Source organism: Phoenix dactylifera, chromosome 10 (genome assembly GCF_051530095.1).
Source record: "Phoenix dactylifera cultivar Ajwa chromosome 10, Ajwa_hap1_PhDact_Kaust_v1.1, whole genome shotgun sequence".
NCBI classification, from domain to species: domain Eukaryota; kingdom Viridiplantae; phylum Streptophyta; class Magnoliopsida; order Arecales; family Arecaceae; genus Phoenix; species Phoenix dactylifera.
The window spans coordinates 29,141,728-29,160,437 of record NC_143199.1 but is presented as its reverse complement, the minus strand read 5'-3'; the positions used below and the strand labels follow the sequence as shown (position 1 = coordinate 29,160,437).

At 37.8% G+C, this 18,710-nt stretch overlaps 1 protein-coding gene across 2 annotated transcripts; it reads left to right on the top strand.

Moving 5' to 3' along the window:
* Positions 1-2,579: 2,579 nt before the first annotated feature.
* LOC103723789 (auxin response factor 12-like) lies at positions 2,580-17,727 on the top strand. 2 transcript variants are annotated; one of them, XR_015969454.1, is made up of 15 exons: positions 2,580-3,294; positions 3,368-3,483; positions 3,576-3,674; positions 3,760-3,816; positions 3,891-4,046; positions 4,147-4,231; positions 7,071-7,161; positions 7,244-7,408; positions 7,491-7,613; positions 7,851-7,926; positions 9,518-9,665; positions 10,910-11,886; positions 11,966-12,156; positions 14,862-15,000; positions 17,432-17,727. XR_015969454.1 is itself a non-coding variant. In XM_088705861.1 (13 exons), exons 1-13 carry the CDS (start codon positions 3,252-3,254, stop codon positions 12,158-12,160), a joined length of 2,331 nt encoding a protein of 776 aa, XP_088561987.1. In that variant the 5' UTR covers positions 2,708-3,251. The 2 variants fall into 2 exon arrangements, 1 of the variants encoding a protein (XP_088561987.1); XM_088705861.1 differs by lacking the exons at positions 14,862-15,000; positions 17,432-17,727 and having other exon boundaries at positions 2,708-3,294; positions 11,966-12,160.
* Positions 17,728-18,710: the final 983 nt, after the last annotated feature.

Below are 18,710 nucleotides of genomic sequence, written 5' to 3'. Positions count from 1 at the left end.
TGGGGACCATGAGCAAGGCTTTATCCAGGATACGGGAGTGCTAAGTGAGATCATGGGAGCCAAAATCCCAGGGACCGCATGATGGAGTCCTGGTTGCTTTCTTTGACCTGAGGGCGAGATGGCATGTCTCTGTCTCTGTCTCTCTCTCTCTCTCGCATGATGCTCTCCAAATTCACTGCACCAACGCCACCCCATGCCCCGACTAAATCATCTCTATTTTCTTCAGTGCTCTCTTCGAGGTGGGCCAAGGAGGACTGTCACGGTCGCACGGCTGTCGTCGTGATGGACACCAGCTCAAGTTGATATCAACTTTTAGTGCATTAAGTGGGCCGGCCAACTTGTGGATGAGGGTGAAGGAGATTTTGAAAACTGGAGCAGTACTGTTAACTAAGCTCAATCCAGACCTTTTATCCTCGACCATCAGAGTTAGCACTTGGAACTTATTACTTTTTGTTAAGATTATTAACATGGAGTCCTGCTAATATGGCATTTTTCAGATAATGCGACGCATGATAGAACTTTTAGCTCAGCTTGTGCTTGGCCTGTGAACTTTCATAGGTGGATCTTTCTTGGAACACAGGAAACTTGGGGAGTAGATGTGGCAGAAGTTGATGGAGCAGCGAAGCGTGCTTAATTGATGTTGGAACTTTGTAGCAGATGGTGGTCCTGAAGTAACCATATGGTGGGTGTGAGATGAGTTCATGAAGCCAGTAGGGGTAGGAATGGATTGGGGGTCACCATGGATAAGTATGCAATGGAAGCCGAACAGTGGTCCTTGGGCGCTGCAGCTGATAAAGAGAGGTGTTAGGAGACAGCCTCTGCATAAAAGTAGTGGTACATGCAGGGATCCTGCTTTGAGTTGTAAAAGGTTATTGGTTATTATGAGTTCGTCTTTCCAAATACGTCCAACTATAAAGCCTGTCTCCCTATTCTGCACTCCTTCCCCACCCTCCCCCCCCTAGCTCCCTATCTGCATGTCACCAAAAGATGGGTTCCTAAACTGCAGTCATGGGCAAAAGCTCCGAAACCATGGCAAGTGAAATCATATTCTATTTACTATCAGGAGGATGGGCAAATGTGTGAAGAAAAGGAGGAAAGAAAAGGAAGAAAGGAGAGCAGTTTTCTCATCCTTAAGACTAGTTTAAGATGATTGCATTGTTGCAGAGACTGCGCCAGAGATGTTCATGATTCTTTTGCCTGAAAAATCCCGAAGGCCAAACCTTCAATAGCCAAAGGGAATAATCCTGCGTCAAAAATTTTGGTAGAGGACAGCTGCAAGTACCCTGCGTAAGCTAAACCTAAATATGTGCATAGTAGTATACACAAGCGATCCTGATCCAAAGTGTGGTTCAGAAAGAGAGAATTGAACACCCATGATCAGCAGGAATGGTGATGTCTATAGGAGACTTTTTAAAGTAGATATAGCAAAAAGGTTTTTGATTCATCTATGTATATCGTAGTGGTACTTACTGTGTTGATATGTCGGAATCTTAACAATTTTACATTGGTTCATGGATTTGCTGTAGGAGCATTAGTGCATACTAAAAGGCAAATATGCAATTGGGACCAGTACCGCAACCGATCGATCTCACCACCTTCCATTGGTGGAATGAAGCATCGTATGCTGGGAGATTAGGGCATCGGTGATCGCATCATTGCCCTTGGGAGGGAGTATCTTGGCTATTTCATGTTAGAAGCACTGGGTTTAGCTAACATGAGTTCCTTTGCCATGTGAATAGACCATGTCACTAAGGAAATTTAAAGTGCATACCCTATTCGATGTGACTCATGAACTAATGAAAGCCTTGAACATTATCTCAGAAATAATGCAAGAGGAAGATATTGATTTGCTTTGCCTGAAAGGTAGCAATCGTAGAGCATTTTGAACAGTTCACATGGCTTGGAACCCTTCTCCTACGTTTTAGTGTTTAAACAAAATTAGATGGTTGTGCGTACAATGAACCACAATAGGAAACATGCTCCTCATGCTTTTTGATTGCAATTTGATTAGTTCCAATTTAGTTTGGGAGGATTGCTAACATAAACCTATGTGCAATGGCAACAAAAATCGATCCATCACTCGAACTACTTCCTCATGCGGAGCGAAGGATCGTAAACCTGGAGTTCAAGGTATTAGACATCCTAGTATTGCTACGAGAAGGGAGATTAGCTTATCTTTTCTATTTAACATGTCTAGTTTTTACTATCTCTTAGGTTGATTCTTTTGCCATGCAAGATAGACCATAATGGAAGTTTGAGTTTGAAAAGCATAGCTTCTCCGGATGACACATGAATCGTAGAAAGCCTCCAAGATTATCTCTAAAATACTAGTTAGTCGTGACCTATCAATTAATTTATTTGCTTTCTTTGAAAGGTAGCTAGCTATAGCAATGCATGGCCACCTTTTCACCTCACTGCGATCCTTCCCCTGCACCTTGAGACTTCTACCCAAAATTTTACATCAGGATCAATCTTTAGTCTCTACATGGTTGCATCATTGACATCCAAATGTAGGAAACGTATACCCATCCACCTACCTCCTTCGGTTCTTGAAATCTTAATCCAAGAGTTTGGACCAAACACTTGGGTCATTTACTGAACTTTAGAACTCGCCAACGCCAATTCCTCTGCAAAAGGGGCGGTAATTGATGTTGCAAGTGGTCGACCGTATTGTACTTAAAGCTATCAAAGAGGCCATATTGGCCTCACAGTCTGTTTGCTAGAAAACCTCTGAACCGGCGCCGACCGTCCCAGAAATTGCTTTAAAAGAAGATCTTGAGGAGAGAGAAAAAAAAGGTTAAAAACTAATTTGCCGGAGAGATCACTCTCCCATTCTCTCTCTCCGCAATCATTCACATAACGTACGGAGAGAGCTCGGAAGCGACCTCCCATGGCGATCTCCGATGCTGAGAGCTTCTCCGAGCTCGGATAGCGTCTATTTCTTGGAAGAATTCCCCCCCGGTTTACCAGCTTGAGTTCGGTTTTAGTGTTTTGGGTTTCGATTGCGCTCCAAAACCCTAGTTTGGTTCCAGCTGAAGTCTGGCAGCTGATGAGTTCTGTTTCTTGGATTTTCTCTAGAATGCCGGTGTTTTGAGAAGGGGAAGTGCTTCAAGAAGTGGGGTGGGTTCCAAGAGTAAAGATTGGAGCTTTCTTTGAATTGGTACGGGAGATGAAGTTGCGGAAGTGGGGTGGGTTCCAAGAAGTGAGCTTGTGTTCTTCTTGCGAGCTGTTTTAGAGGCTAGGGTTTAGAGATGAAGCTTTCCACCGCCGGGTTGGTGCAGCAGGCGCAAGAAGGTATCTTTTTTATGCTGCTGCTCCTGTTTCTTATTCCTAGGAAATCGATTATTTGGTTTGTGCGTTGTGGTAGGAGGAGAGAAGAGATGTTTGAATTCGGAGCTCTGGCATGCCTGCGCCGGCCCGCTTGTTTGCTTACCGACGGTCGGCACTCGAGTTGTCTACTTCCCACAGGGTCACAGCGAGCAGGTGAAATTTATTTGAACTCAAAGAAATGATTTTTCTAAAATTAGAAGGAATTTGTTTGATGGTTTTTACGGAATCTTGGTTTTGGAACTAAGGTTGCTGCATCGACAAACAAGGAGGTCGAGGGCCAAATCCCCAATTATCCAAACTTGCCTCCACAGCTGATTTGCCAACTACACGATGTTACAATGCATGTGAGTGCTTGAGGTTATCTTTTTGCTGTCTAGGAAATGTCAGAGAATGTAGGTTAGAGAGTGCTGATTGGTCGTGAAATTTCAGGCAGATGTTGAAACCGATGAGGTCTACGCTCAGATGACCTTGCAGCCTTTAAACCCGGTAAACCTGATTTCCGAGTTGGATAATTTTCTATTTTAGGGTTCATTTCTTGACGAATATTGTTACTTTTGCAGCAAGAACTGAATGATGCTTACCTTCCTGCTGAGTTGGGTATTATGAGCAAGCAGCCAACGAATTACTTCTGCAAGACTTTGACTGCGAGCGATACCAGTACTCATGGAGGGTTTTCTGTTCCTCGACGTGCAGCTGAGAAAGTTTTTCCTCCTCTGGTGCGATAACTATGCCGATACTGTATGTTTGTCTGATCTCGTTATATTGGCAACAGCAATAAATAGAACTAATGGGATAGTGCTGTTTGTCTGTCTGTAGGATTTCTCACAGCAGCCACCCGCTCAGGAGCTACTTGCTCGGGATCTCCATGATGTTGAGTGGAAGTTCAGGCATATTTTCCGAGGTAAGTTAAAGGGTATCTACTTAGCAGTCTGTACTTGAGAATCTTTTTGTAGGGCATGTACAATTTGATCTTGATGTGAGATACCAGAGGTCTATGAGATCGAAATGTCAGAATCAGCTGCGGTGTAGCATGAAGAGATAAATTTCATTGAAACATTTATTGATACTCGAGTGTTGAATTTATATGATCTTATACTTGTTGGAAAAGCTCAAGGAGACTCGACTGCTACTTCAAGGCCCTCATCAAATTCTTGTGATTTGTGGTATATAAGTGGTTCAATATTTCAGGAGAATTAAGGGGTGGACTTCTTCTGACTATCACTTATATTCTTGTTAGGTATATTAATTTGTAGGTTTCTGCTGTAATGGAGTTCCAACTAAGTAGTTATATTGGTTTCATAGAAGTGTCTTAAAGATTTTATTTTATTGAAAATCTTCATATACAATTGGTCCTAATAGGAGGGCTATTAGTGGATGTTTGAGATTTTGATAAATTGATTGTTTACCCCCTCTATATCCTTCTTCCCTCTTTTATTTCAACACATATATCTTCATTTTTCCTTCATTACCTTCACTGCATGATCTTCACATGTCCCACAGAATTAGTACTTTCATGGTGAAATGGAATTTTAAATTACAGTGAATGTGAAGCTAGAGTGTTGTTCATGGGTCACAAAAGAATGCTCCAATATATAGTGTATCTCCAAATACTTGTCCAAGAATTTAAATCCATTATAACAGAGATGAAGCTAAAAATGGTTATACAGGACCATCTAGTTGATCTCATCCATCAATATCAACAACTAAAGATCTACCAAACCCATTTGGATTAATTGTGAGAAATTTTAGGTAAGACTGTTCGGTATGACAGTGAGATAGCTCCTATGGTAGCAAACATCACTTATGAGTCCTCAAATTAAAGTGTTTTGCAAGAGGGATGGAATTGTATATTCTTGAGAGCGGGGAAGATTTATTCCTCTCCATTTTTCGATTCAGACGTATTCTGTCTCCATCAGTATCAACAACTAAAGATCTACCAAACTCATTTGGATAAATTGTGAGAAATCTTAGGTAAGACAGTGTTCAGTATGAAGGTGAGATATCTCCTATGCTAGTAAACATCACTTATGAATCCCCAAATTAAAGTGTTCTGCAAGAGGGACGGAATTGTATATTCTCGAGAGTGGGGAAGATTTATTTCTCCCCACTTTTTCGATTCAGACCTCCTCTGTCTCAGGGAATCTGAACATGGATAACTAATACTGCTTGAGAATTAGAGTAGACATCCCAAGTTTAACCATCTGTAAACCAAAGGGCTCTAAATGTTTATGCCACAGTTCAGAAGGGAGAAGTCATGTGCCCTTATTGTTTTCCAAAGATGAAATCAAAGATGTTCTCTTGTGGACCACATGAGCTTGTTAATAATCACTTGCCTTGGAAAGTCGGTTATTTTGTTTAAAGCTTCTGAAGTTCCTTAGAAGGAGGATGCTGATGTAAAGCATACATCAATTACAGTGGTTCAAGTCTACTTGATCGGCAGAAGAGCAAAAGGGAAATGAGATTTGAAGGTTGGGCAGATCATGCACCTATATTTTGTACTAGAAGATGCAAGTGATCTATTGGTGCTTGTGTCTAGGTATTATCAGGACCTAGATTTTTTTTGAAAGAGAAAAATGCCAAAGAGATCATTGAAGTACAGCAAGCTAGAGGAAAATTATTCAATATCTTACATGGACAATCATAGGCACATGTTGAAAATTTACCAATAGATGGGTAGGAGAGCATGATCATCAATTTCCGATAGATTTTTTTTTTTAAACCTCGTCATCAAGTTTTAGTGAGAATTACCCATATGATTACAGTGACTGTCATCATGATTATATTATATATTGGAATGTTTTTTCCATGAAGATTCTGTGTCGAACTAAGCAAATAGTAATGAGATACATCAGGTTCAAGTTACAGTTGCATTTCTGAAACCTTTTAGAGACATGGTTTGTGTTCATAAATGATGTTTTCAGTGGTTTTCAAAGATGCTTCAGGAGTGTATGTATGTAGATATATATGCTGTCTTTAATTAGGAGAGTTCAAATGCATGTAGAGAACATGTGAGGTCGTAGATTACATGAAATAAGATGTCACACAGGCATTGCTTCTTTTCTTTACTCCTCATTTTATCATATTCTTCCAATTAATAATTTGTCAGTCTGGATAGATTTTTGCCAAAGTTTGAATCCTTGGACCATTTAATAGCTGCTTGTCTTATTCTGATTTACTTATGTTGGGAATTCCATCCTCAAAGATAATAATTGTGGATAAACATTTAATCAATCAATCAATAACTTTCTTTGCTTCAGCTTGTGGGTGGTGAACAATTAGCACTTTTGTGTACTACTGAATATCATATGAATGTTTTATGGATATATCACCAGCAAATTATCAGCTTTTGTTAACACGTTGTCTGTCATATCCTAAAGGATGCTGCTGGTCTGCTGGATGCACATCATCATAGCTTTGATTTAAAACATACCAGCAGCTTATATTAACTCACTTAAACTGTAACCAATATCTTGTACCACCTTGTTGCTAGTATGATGTTGGAGTGTGACACTTCTTTGTCTATTATTCCCCTGTGTTGATTTTGTATCATAATGAAGATGAGGGAAGGAATATGTTTTTCTGTTTTGGGTCATGAAATCACCAATTGATCATTTGGGTAATCAGCATTTATCCATTCACTACCTTGAAAATTATCACGCTACAAAATAACATAATAACAAAATCTTCTTTAAACAAGTTATTCTGTGGACTGGTGCATTGCTACATTTTTCTCGTTGCAGGCCAACCCAAAAGGCATCTTCTTACTACAGGGTGGAGCGTGTTTGTTAGTGCCAAGAGACTTGTTGCTGGAGACTCAGTTCTTTTTATATGGTTTGCTTTAATCTTGTAATCTTCTTGTTATACTTGGAGTGGGGTACTTGAGAGTTAATCTTCCATGTATCTTATGCATTAGGAATGAAAAGAATCAGCTTTTGTTGGGTATCAGACGAGCTAGTCGACCACAAACTGTAATGCCTTCGTCTGTTCTATCAAGTGATAGCATGCACATAGGACTTCTTGCTGCTGCAGCTCATGCTGCTGCTACAAATAGTCGGTTCACCATTTTTTATAACCCAAGGTAGTGCAAATACTCTGAATATTCTTTTCCTGGTCATACTTCTGTCCTAGTGAATAGTGTTACATTTGTGGAATTTTTGTAGGGCAAGTCCATCTGAGTTTGTGATACCACTTTCAAAATATGTTAAGGCTGTGTTTCACACTCGTGTGTCAGTTGGGATGCGTTTTCGTATGCTGTTTGAGACTGAGGAGTCGAGCGTCCGTAGGTAAGGTAGCAGTGTTTTGGCATAATTTTTTTTGATGTGTTCTTTGCTTTTAGAAATACTTCTAAAGTGTAGTACACATCTGCAACATACGAGACATATTGATCGCTATGCAGTCATCTTTTTTATATTCATTTCATCTCTCATTAAACCTATTTGTCATGGGTTTAGCTTCCTTTTTTTTTTTTCAATTTGCTCATTTTCAAAGAAGTTCTAATGTGAATGCAATGTTGAATCTAGGTACATGGGAACGATAACAGAAATAAGTGATTTGGGCCCTTTACGTTGGCCAAATTCTCATTGGAGATCAGTTAAGGTAAAGAGTTGTATCGGAGCTCCATTGCTCTGGGTCCATCACATTTATTAAAATATGCCCTTGAGATAATTACAATATGTAAGTTATGATGAAGAATCTAGTAATTGATTTGAACAAAGTGCTATATCTGATGGTGGGGGCTATATATTAACTGTGAAAAGAATTCTTGTTTCCAGTTACTCTATGTGTGTGTGCCTGTGATGGTGAGATAGTATCTTACTTTGTATTCTCTGTTGTTAGTGTTAGTTATCATGCCTATTATAGTAATAATGCATTTTTTTATTTGCTAAAATATACCACTCATCAGACATCATTTTGATTGATTCAGTTCCTTTTTTATTCCTTATGTTGCATTTAGTATTCATCATGATTGGAGTGGTAAAACAATATAATGCGCTTGTACATGTTTCATTGAGCAACTGTTCAAAGACATAAATTGTAGAAAACAAATATGCAGTAAGTCATATATTATCAAGTCATGTCCTTCTTTCACATAGCTATTAGAGCTGAGTAGGTCTAAACATAACCATAACTATTAAGCCATGTCCCAACTATTTGGGGTCAGCTTTATAGATCCTCATTCACCTAGCTTTCCTATTTATAGTTACCTCTAATGTTATCTAAGCTTTGCTAGGTATGTACATGAAATATCATGGATAAGGAAGTGGCTCCTGCTACTTCAAGATCTTATTAATAGTTACTTTGGTGCATGTTTAGAATAATAGCTCCATCACTTCCATTGATGTTACTCAATGTATTTATATTATTTTATGTTTTACATTGCATGAAAAGAATAATTCTGCTATAACTTCAAAATATTCCTTTTAATGTCTTTACTGCTCAGTATTATGCAAATTCAGTTAACTCCTTTACTTCTCATTTATGTTCAAAATCTTCAATTATATAGATATATGCATGTATGTATATGAGTTGGACTACACATTTTATTTTAACTCCTTGAAAAAGGAGTTAGCGGTTCAAAGTTAATGATGGACTATCCAAATTTAAAATCCAAACTGCTGAACATGATCTACGCTACAAAAAAAATGCTTAGAAACCAAAATTCATGTGTTCTGGTAGTCTCCAACCTAATCATCAATTAGGTGTCAAATTGGACAATTTTGATGTCATGATGAACTATATTTTACTATGATCGAATCATCAAAACCTATTGAGTCGATATCCGTTCTTGTTTTAAGATCTATAGATCATGGTCGATAAAGTGGATATTAATTTGTGTGCCCTCTCATATATTTTACCACACTAGTGCAATTGATAGTTCATTTATTTTTGAACAACTTGTTCCATAGGTTAGAAACCACCAAAATATATGAATTCTGGTTTATAGGCTTTTTTGTAGTGTGTTCAATGGTTTGGGTCTTCAATTTGGATGGTGTATGATTGATTATAAATTGTTAACTCCTAGAAAGTATGTAGTCCGACTCTTCTCTCTCTCTCTCTATATATATATATATATTATATATATTTGTTTCAGCACTTGTATTTTTGTGGTTTTTGCTTATCTTAATCCAATCCTGGATATTCGACAATTTCTTAATTACTGAATTTATATATCATTGTAATAACACAGATTGGTTGGGATGAATCAACGGCAGGTGAGAGACCACCTAGAGTTTCATTATGGGAAATTGAGCCTTTAACAACCTTTCCCATGTATCCATCTTTGTTTCCACTCAGGCTTAAACGTCCTTGGTATCCTGGAGTACCCTCTTTTCATGGTAAGATGATCTCGGTTTTGATGCTTTGTATTGTTCATTCAATAGATTCGTCCTTCAATTTGCATTTATTAGGTAGTTTCTTTTGCGACTTGGTATCTAATTAACAATAACTTAGTACTTTAATTAGTGAGATTATTTATATTGTAAATTACGATATATCAAGAATGAGTTTCAACTAATTATTTTACATTGGACATATGGAAAAATAGCATGTTATGTGTAGGACCCCTAATGGGAATATAGGCTTATATATTTAGATGATACGATACCGGATGCAATCACCATGGTGGCAGGAGTTACCACAGTACCAAAAACAAGGAAAATAGTTTCTACCCTCAATGTATAATAGTAACAATACGATGGCAAAAATGTGCAAACACAGACTCCTGCAAAGTCATGTTGAATAATGCTTAAATAGATTGTTGAGGGATTAAGAGAATTTCACATGGTAAGGGCTTTGCAGAGTGGTTGGCAAATGGAATGTCAGTTTAGGAGAGAATTCTACCAAGATATTGATGACAAATGAAATGTCAAATGGTAAAATTGGTATTTTCATGGAACAGTAGAAAGCTAGCAATGAGTCACACTTTTGTTATGTGAGGACCTATGTAGGTGTGTGTTTAGTCCCGGGAAGATCTTAGGTACTTATACAGGACTAAGGAACCCAAAAATAGTATCTAGCCAAACTTTTTAAGTGAGGTTCTGGGTTGTTGCAAATGGTATAAGAGCGACCCGGCTTTTGTCCTTTGTGGACTAGGGGACACTGCAACACGGGCTTATTGAGGCTGGCCACAGGCCGATTGTGGTACTTATTTTTAGATTTGAATGGATTTGCATATTTAGTCCGAAGAGGATGTCAAGTCTTAAATGGAGGAGAGTATGTGAGGACCCATGTGGGCATGTATTTAGTCTCACATCGGTTATTTGCTGAGAAGATGTTAGGTACTTATATAGGACTAAGAGATCCAAAAAATACTATCTGTTTAGCCTTTTTGGGTGAGGTCCTGGGTTATATGTTGTCTCTTATTGCTGGCAATTTTCTGTACGTGTTAGAGGAAACTGATAGTGAAAGCTGTCATGATTGTTCCCTTTGAGTCCGTCCTTGTACAATATTAACATCCACTCTGTTCACATTAGAAAGTGATGCATCTAATTTAGCATGAAGAACTTTTAATTCTTTTTAATAAAAAATACCCAATCAACATTGTTCTTATATTGCTCTTCTCTTTCTTATTACAAATAAGATGAGGGCAATGCTTTGATGTGGTTGAGAGGAGGTTCTGGAGACCGAGGCCTTCAGTCGATAAATTTTCAGTCACCTGGTATGGGCCCATGGGTTCAACAGAGAATGGAATCTACACTGCTGGGAAATGATCATGATCAGTATCAAGCGATGGCTGCAGCAGCTTTGCCAGATATCAGAGGTAGCCATTATCTAAAGCAACAATTTCTAAACTTCCAGCAACCTTTTCAATTACCTCAACAGTCCTACAGTACCAGCCCATCATCGCAGCAGCAAATCATCCAGCAAGCATGTCAGCAACAGATAATCAGTCCTCGGTCACCAAAAATTTCAGAGATCCTAACACACAACGTTCTACAACAGCAACTGCAGCAATCACTTAATAACCAGAAGCAGGTTCAACATACACACACTTACCCAGAATCGTATCAGATACCTGGAACTCATGTGCAACAACTGCAGTCACCTCTGCCATTGCAGTTGTGCGAAAAATTAGAATTTCCTGATTCAAGTGTGAACTTCTCAACAGTCATGACATCTAGCTGTGTTCAGAGTATGTTAGGCTCTGCTTACCCAGAAGGAAGTTCAAATATTTTGGACTTAGCAAGACTTGGTCAACCAATGATGAGTGAGCAGAATCAGCAAACATGGGAACCAAAATTTACGATGTCACAGTCCACTACTTTTGGCAACACAATTTTGCTTCCATCATTCCCTGGGAAGGATGGCTCTGTGGGAACTGAAAATAGTTCTTTAGATATGCAGAACCACACCCTGTTTGGTGTTAATATAGATTCTTCCTCCCTCCTCTCTCATGCAGTTCCTGGTCTACGCACAAATTCTATTGACAATGATATATCTACAATGCCATATGCTTCCTCAAGTCTTCAAAATTCTATTTATGGTAGCCTGAAAGAGTCATCTGGTGTGCTGCAAAATGCAGAAGAGGCTGATCCAACAACCAAAACTTTTGTCAAGGTAAGAGGAGAAAGAAAGATCCTCCCAAGACGCTATAATCCAAATCTTTCAGACTAAAACTTCTGGTTTCCATATGCAGGTATACAAGTCGGGATCAGTAGGGAGATCACTGGACATCACCCGGTTCAACAGCTATGATGAACTACGTGAGGAGCTGAGTCAGATGTTTGGTATTAAGGGTCGGTTGGAAGACCCTCTGAGATCAGGCTGGCAGCTTGTTTTTGTCGACAGGGAGAATGATGTGCTTCTCCTTGGAGACGACCCATGGGAGTAAGAATACTTAAAACAGTTGTAGCTATATTAAGCTAGAAGTTCCATTTTCAGAAATTTGATTGAAATTTCATAATATGCTTTCTGCTTGCTTGTGATATATCTGCTGTTCAAGTTGTTCTTTGTTTAAAGAAAATCTGTCTTATAGGTTATGTAATTCAGTGTGACCATTGTCATATAGCTTTCCTAGAGAACCTGCTTGCTGTCATTGAGTGTCCATCAATTGAATGTCTGGAAATAAGGAAACATATATGATAAATGGAAACTAGCAGTATAGATAGCCTTTTGACTCAGGACACTCAGTGGTAAAAATGTTAAAGACTTCTGGAATTACTTTCTCAAGGATGATAGACAAAATGTGAAAGAAATTCAAGAAAAGGTTGGAGATTCAAAAGATTAAAGAGCGACAGACTGGACATGATATGAAACAACTAACTAAAGGAAGAGTTTTGTAGGCCTTGATTTGCGATTCAGTTATAAGAATTGGCCAAAAAAAGTATTTCTTTTTCTTATTTGCAATAAAATCTGTGAAAGAACATTGGAAAATCCATTCAGAATGTCTTATAATTCAGGAAAATGTGAAAGAAATTCAAGCAAAGGTTGGAGATTCAAAAGATTAAAGAGCGACAGACTGGACATGATATGAAACAACTAACTAAAGGAAGAGTTTTGTAGGCCTTGATTTGCGATTCAGTTATAAGAATTGGCCAAAAAAAAGTATTTCTTTTTCTTATTTGCAATAAAATCTGTGAAAGAACATTGAAAAATCCATTCAGAATGTCTTATAATTCAGGAAAATGTGGTAAGATGGAGGTACTCTGGACTCTCCAGGTACTGTCTATATTTTCATCTGGGAGCCAGGTGGTCCATGAGCATCCTTACAATTGAGACTAGGTCAATGTTGCAAGAAAGTACGGGTATCTACTTTAAGCCTCAACAGTCTATGGGCTGAAACCCGATGAATATCCATAAGGGTTGATGCTCCTAGAAAGTGGTCTTGGAGGCTAGCTTCAAAGAAGTCCTCTTTGGTGTTATGCTGCTGGTAGACCCAAAATTGTTCCACATAGGTCTTAGCAAAGTGGAATCTAAACTCACATCAAAAGAAGTACATCAAATCGGCAGACATGATAGGAAAAGCGAAAGGAAAGGCAACAAGACATTGTATCAAAGATCCCCATCATGATGCAACTGCCTATTGGAAGTTACATTGTTTCAAGAATTGTCAGTTGGAAAGATCTGCACTTTGGTACTGCAACAAGGGTTATAGTTTGGAGGTTCCATCATCAACAAGCTGCCAAGTGGACAGCCAAGATCTAATTGAAGAAAATTGCAAGTTTTCTAGTTGTGAAAATTCCCATCATAATGTCTTCAATAATTGACCAGCTATGTTAATATTGCGCTAGTGGAGTCTCAAAATGGAAAGGAGAAGAAGGGAAGAGGTGTCTAGTCACTTATGAGGACTGTACTACTTCATTTGGCTCCTTAGATGCTTCCTCTCAAGCATGTGAACAGAAGTGGAGAGAGAAAAAAAAAGAGAAAAGAGGAGCTTGGCTACCACTGTGCATCCCAACTCAGAAAAAGAAACCTGAGAGAATTCCTTGCATATACAGTCTGAAGGCTTAGAATAAAAACAGGCTGGATACTCTACTGGAGTCCCAACATCAAAGGACTCCCAAAAGGGAGTCTAATATTCTCATTAGTCAAGAGAGCAAAGAGAAACAAGGGTTTTTGAGTGACAGACTCCTTTGGCAATGAGTCGGAATTAGGAAACAGTAGTCCCTCTCAATATGACCAAGCACCCCAGTTTGATCCTCTGTGTCTGCAGCATGCTATAATGAAAAACTCTGGTCTTCTCTTACTTTTCTTAAAGATTTTGCTATAATCTTTTATACAAAATCATCCTTTGGAAATTTTAGCAAGAACTAGTTTTAAGTTGAGAAGTGTGGTTATCAAGGAGAATTCGCCCTTTTTTAACTGATGCATAATAGGACAAGTGTTTTTTTTTTTTTTTTTTTTTTTTTTTACAAATAGGCTTAACAAAAATTGTAACAGACGTGTGCGGTATTTTACGCTAGAGCATATTTGTTAGGTGACAAACTAAAGCAACGGATTCTGCTATTCAAGGCGTCAACTCTAGTATGAATTATAGTTGAATGAAAAAGTAACTATTGGCAGCAATTAATAAGAGTAATTATTAAAAAAATAATGAAATATCAACTGTCAAGTATTAAAAATTTTATTCTCATATATACAAATTGCTAAAGTATGAGCTCACAACCCTGAAGGAAGTTTTAAGCGAATATAAATATTAAGAAGAGGTACGGGTGTGGGTTTTCTAATATAATTCTTCTATTAAATTATTCTATCGATGACCAGAACAGAAAGACAGAGGAAAGTTAAGGTTCAATACGATGAGTAAAGTGTTAGGTTATTAGGTTTTCAACCTGGCAATCTGTTTTCCAAAATAACAGGGTTATGGTGATCTGGAATATGATTAAGTATTTCTTTTTGCTAAGAACTGCCTTGAAATCACTGGGCTCTAGCTCATGTAATGCTGTAGCATTTTGCATGTTCAATAGTTTCAAGAGTTAATACTTCGGTCTATATATATTGAATATAGCTTCTAGCAACTTATGTATTTATGCAGCTGGTTTGCTTGCTTATACATTCTCTGATACAACAAATTTATTTGGCCCTTAACACAGGTCATTTGTGAACAACGTGTGGTATATCAAGATACTTTCACCTGAGGATGTGCAGGAGATGGGAAAGCAGGCAACTGAGCCCTGTTAATCATCTCAAATTGAAAGAAAACAAAAAATGGCATGTTATATCTGCACACATGTGAGTATAGTCATTCATTGTTATCTTGCACTTGGCTACTTGCTTTTTGTAGTGTATAATGTTCTATTCAACCAAGCATGAGACTTCTTCTGTCATAGTACCATCCACAACCATGCAACTTCTACTCACAAGCCTTAACACAGGACAACGACTGAATGGAATTAATTATCGTGTGGACATGTATCTTTCACACAAATTGAACTTCTGATCAAGCCTGTCAAAATATAGTGCATATCAATACTGTCCCAACATTTTCAGGGAGGAATAGTAAAGCTGACAGAAAAGTAATCAAGGCAAACTCATTCACGAGGAGTTTGAGGAGTACAAGATTACATTTCCTTGTTCGCCAGTTCCATCCATATGGAAGAAGTTATGGATAAATAAACTAACTATTAAATGTTATGCAGCTAGGAAATGTCTCATATCAATTGAACAAGAGTAGCCTGATAAAGATATACAAATCAAAAATGGTTTATCCGATGAACTATAAAACTTTTCCGATCAGAATCACACTTTTGGCGTTGCTTTTCATAACCAAAAAAATTAAAGACATCCTTGAATGCTCTCTGAATCATTATGCGATACTCTGATAAGGAAGAAATATGATTTATTGCTTGAGGAATTGGGTGTCATAGAATAGCTAGATGTGATGTCCTAAATTGCATCATACATGCCTTGCAAATCTTCAGCCCTTTAGAGGTGCTAAACTCCCCAGGAGGTGAAGCAGTTAATATTGGGCTGTTTTGGCACTAAAATAGATTCAGACTACTATTAACATTATGAGCAGATCACTGGAAAAAGTTCCTAAATCAACTAAATGAGTGATGCCTGCAATTTGCGACCTATTATGTGAAGCATCTTTTGCAAATTGAGGGTATAATATCTAATCTGGAAACATATTATCACCATTATTTTGTTAGGCTTGTTCCTGTGAGGCATAGCATATTTCAAGCATGCTAAATCTGATCACTTATAGAATTTAACTTAGAGGCTAGCATCTTAAATCATTTAAACTTCTCTTGATGATTTAAATGAGTACATGATGCTCATTACTATTATCAGATGACTAGGTGTAAGAATATTAATCTGCAAATGAAAGCATTCCACGTTCATGTAAACAACTGTTTTATCCTATCTATTCTGATTGGCTTTGTAAATACTAGTTGGGTATTAAATTGTATCCAAACCCAGATCCTCTAAGATAACTGTTATTTTCAAATCCCTTCTGCCCGTTGCCTTTGTCCTTGGAACCATTTATATGAACGCCCTTGTCACCAAGGCTGTCTCTGGCCCATGTGTTGAACATCACAAAACTCTTAAATGAATTCCTTACTGTACCTTTGCGGATGCTACTGCTAAGATTTCTCAAGTATTCTTGTATCTAATCTATCCACCATGTCCTAGACTTGCTGTTTCTTTTAGAAAACTACTTGCAATTGTGATGTTCATGATAGCAGCATGGGATAAAATTTGTTCAGTCCTGATAGATAGTTTATGTTTTATGAGCATTTTAGAGAATCTGCTCTATTATTAATGAAAAGTCTGGACTTCGTAGCTGTCAAGGCGAGTTTGAAGATTCCAATCAGTATTGAAATTTTGCATATGCTGAACCATTTTGCATGATATATGCTAGTTTTTCTAGTCAACAGCTGCAGGTATTGGGAGTGTATTGTAGAACCTTGTATGTTCTAGGATACTGAAGCAATAAGCGATAGTATAATTGACATGATATAGGAGAATATAGCACAGTTTTTCTGGGAGAGTTAGACATTCAAAAGATGTCAATTCTTGATGGTAGAACATTTTATTTATCTATAATTAAGAAAGCTTATATTCTGTGTATGTATGGCTTTGTACCTCATGGGAGCACTGGCCATGGCAAGGTTGGTGATGTTTGGCCTGAATTATGGGTCGATTATACATGATTGAGACTAGCAATCAACATCATGCTCAAATGAACTCTTCAAAATCTTAGAGTAGTAAATCCCAATCTATTGAACTATATATACAATTGGGTCATTAGTTTGATCCCTCACTTAGTGACTTACTACCGACTGGCTCAACTTGTTTTTCCTGCAAAAAATGGTGGGCCTGCCACCATCCAAAGTGGAATCCAGGACCTCTCTGCTAAGGAGAGGAGTGCCAACTGGCCGGCATAGGTCCAGCTGGCTTCACTAATTTTAATTCTAAAACCCCTTTTATAATTTCTTGTCTTGGTGTTTTGATTTCCATTAATATCGAACCTTAACATATCAGTGCTGAAGAATGTTTATGCTCATGCTTACTCTGAAATATTTAGATGAATGATTAAGATTGGGCATACAAAAACCAGAAAAAAAAATGAACATTATTTTATGGACACATACATATATTTACATTCATGCCTGACAATTTCGGTAACATCTTGCTCGATTGGTTTTTATTTTTGCAGGTTCACCTTAGTATGTGAAACGCATCCTCCGAGCATGCTATCAGCATCATAAGTCTTGCATACCGGCGAGCAGAGGACAGTTGGTAAAATCTAGTTTTGTAATATATGGATACAATACAGCATCTGCTGTTAGAACTCCATCGTTCTGCTTTCACAATCAGTTTCTGCAGTATTAGTCTCTATATAAGTACTTGCTGTCCTTAATTTTGCTCAGTGACCATTAATATTCTCGACTCATTTCTTGTATTAACTGCCCATAATCAGCAACGACCTTGTAGGTTCTAGTGTTTTGGATATTCAGTTCTCTTTTTGTGCTTCTGAGAAATCTTCCCTCAGAACATGAGATTGCATCCAGGAGTTGGCCTGTTTCTTCTCCCCAAAGGTCGGCATGCATTCATGCATCGCGGATTTAGGCTAATTTTGCCTCTCCAATACTCGGCTTTGGCCAAAAGGATTACTGGAAAACCGCATAATTTTTTTGTAGTATCTGATGGAAGCCTGGATTTCCAAACATCCCACACGAGACCAGCTTGTGAAAGTTGGACAACTTTTGCCTTCCGACCGTCAAAATCCACTGTACGTGAATCCAATGAGACAAGAAAATTTGGATTACAATAGAATATATTACCCGTCAATTTATTTATAATCTTGTACTGATTACAATCAAACTATATAATTATCTTAATGTATGTTACTTTTATAACTATATTTGTTTTTTTAATGTATTTTCTACCAGTCATAGATCATAGTATGTGCATCATCAATCAACATCTGAGACCATCTCACCTAGCAAATTTATTTTCCTTCAAACCTCCAAATACCAAAGGCTTTCGGTACTTGGATAATAGTCTTCTTTCCGGCCGTTGACGTACCCAATCATTCAGGCAATTTATGCTTTACAAATAACTTTTCCTGTGGACCAATACCCTTTTAGGACTTGGCTGACCTCTAGGTTGGACTTTGTACATGTATGATGGATCATATCCGCCCATATGCGAAACAATCGATCCTAATATAATGATATAACTCAGATATTATTGCTGCAATACGTACTAGTAAATAGTTTTGATCTTATAATAATCATCAAGTCGGCTTCAATTTGGAGCCCACAATTTGTCATAAATGATCCATACCGTCGCATGGTTAATCATATATAATCATGAAATATAATACACATAATGGACAAACTTATCAAGAAATTATTATTTATGATACAAATAGCATAGTATATATAATATTAAATATTTATCATATTATATTATATATCTTCTTTGTAATA

Bases quoted from the DNA above. Each gene is read 5' to 3' on its own strand.
- LOC103723789 (XM_088705861.1), top strand. From the start codon at position 3,252: ATGAAGCTTTCCACCGCCGGGTTGGTGCAGCAGGCGCAAGAAG. The intron at 7,162-7,243 runs GTTTGCTTTAAT...CTTATGCATTAG, and splicing joins GACTCAGTTCTTTTTATATG to GAATGAAAAGAATCAGCTTT. The intron at 9,666-10,909 runs GTAAGATGATCT...ATTACAAATAAG, and splicing joins TGGAGTACCCTCTTTTCATG to ATGAGGGCAATGCTTTGATG.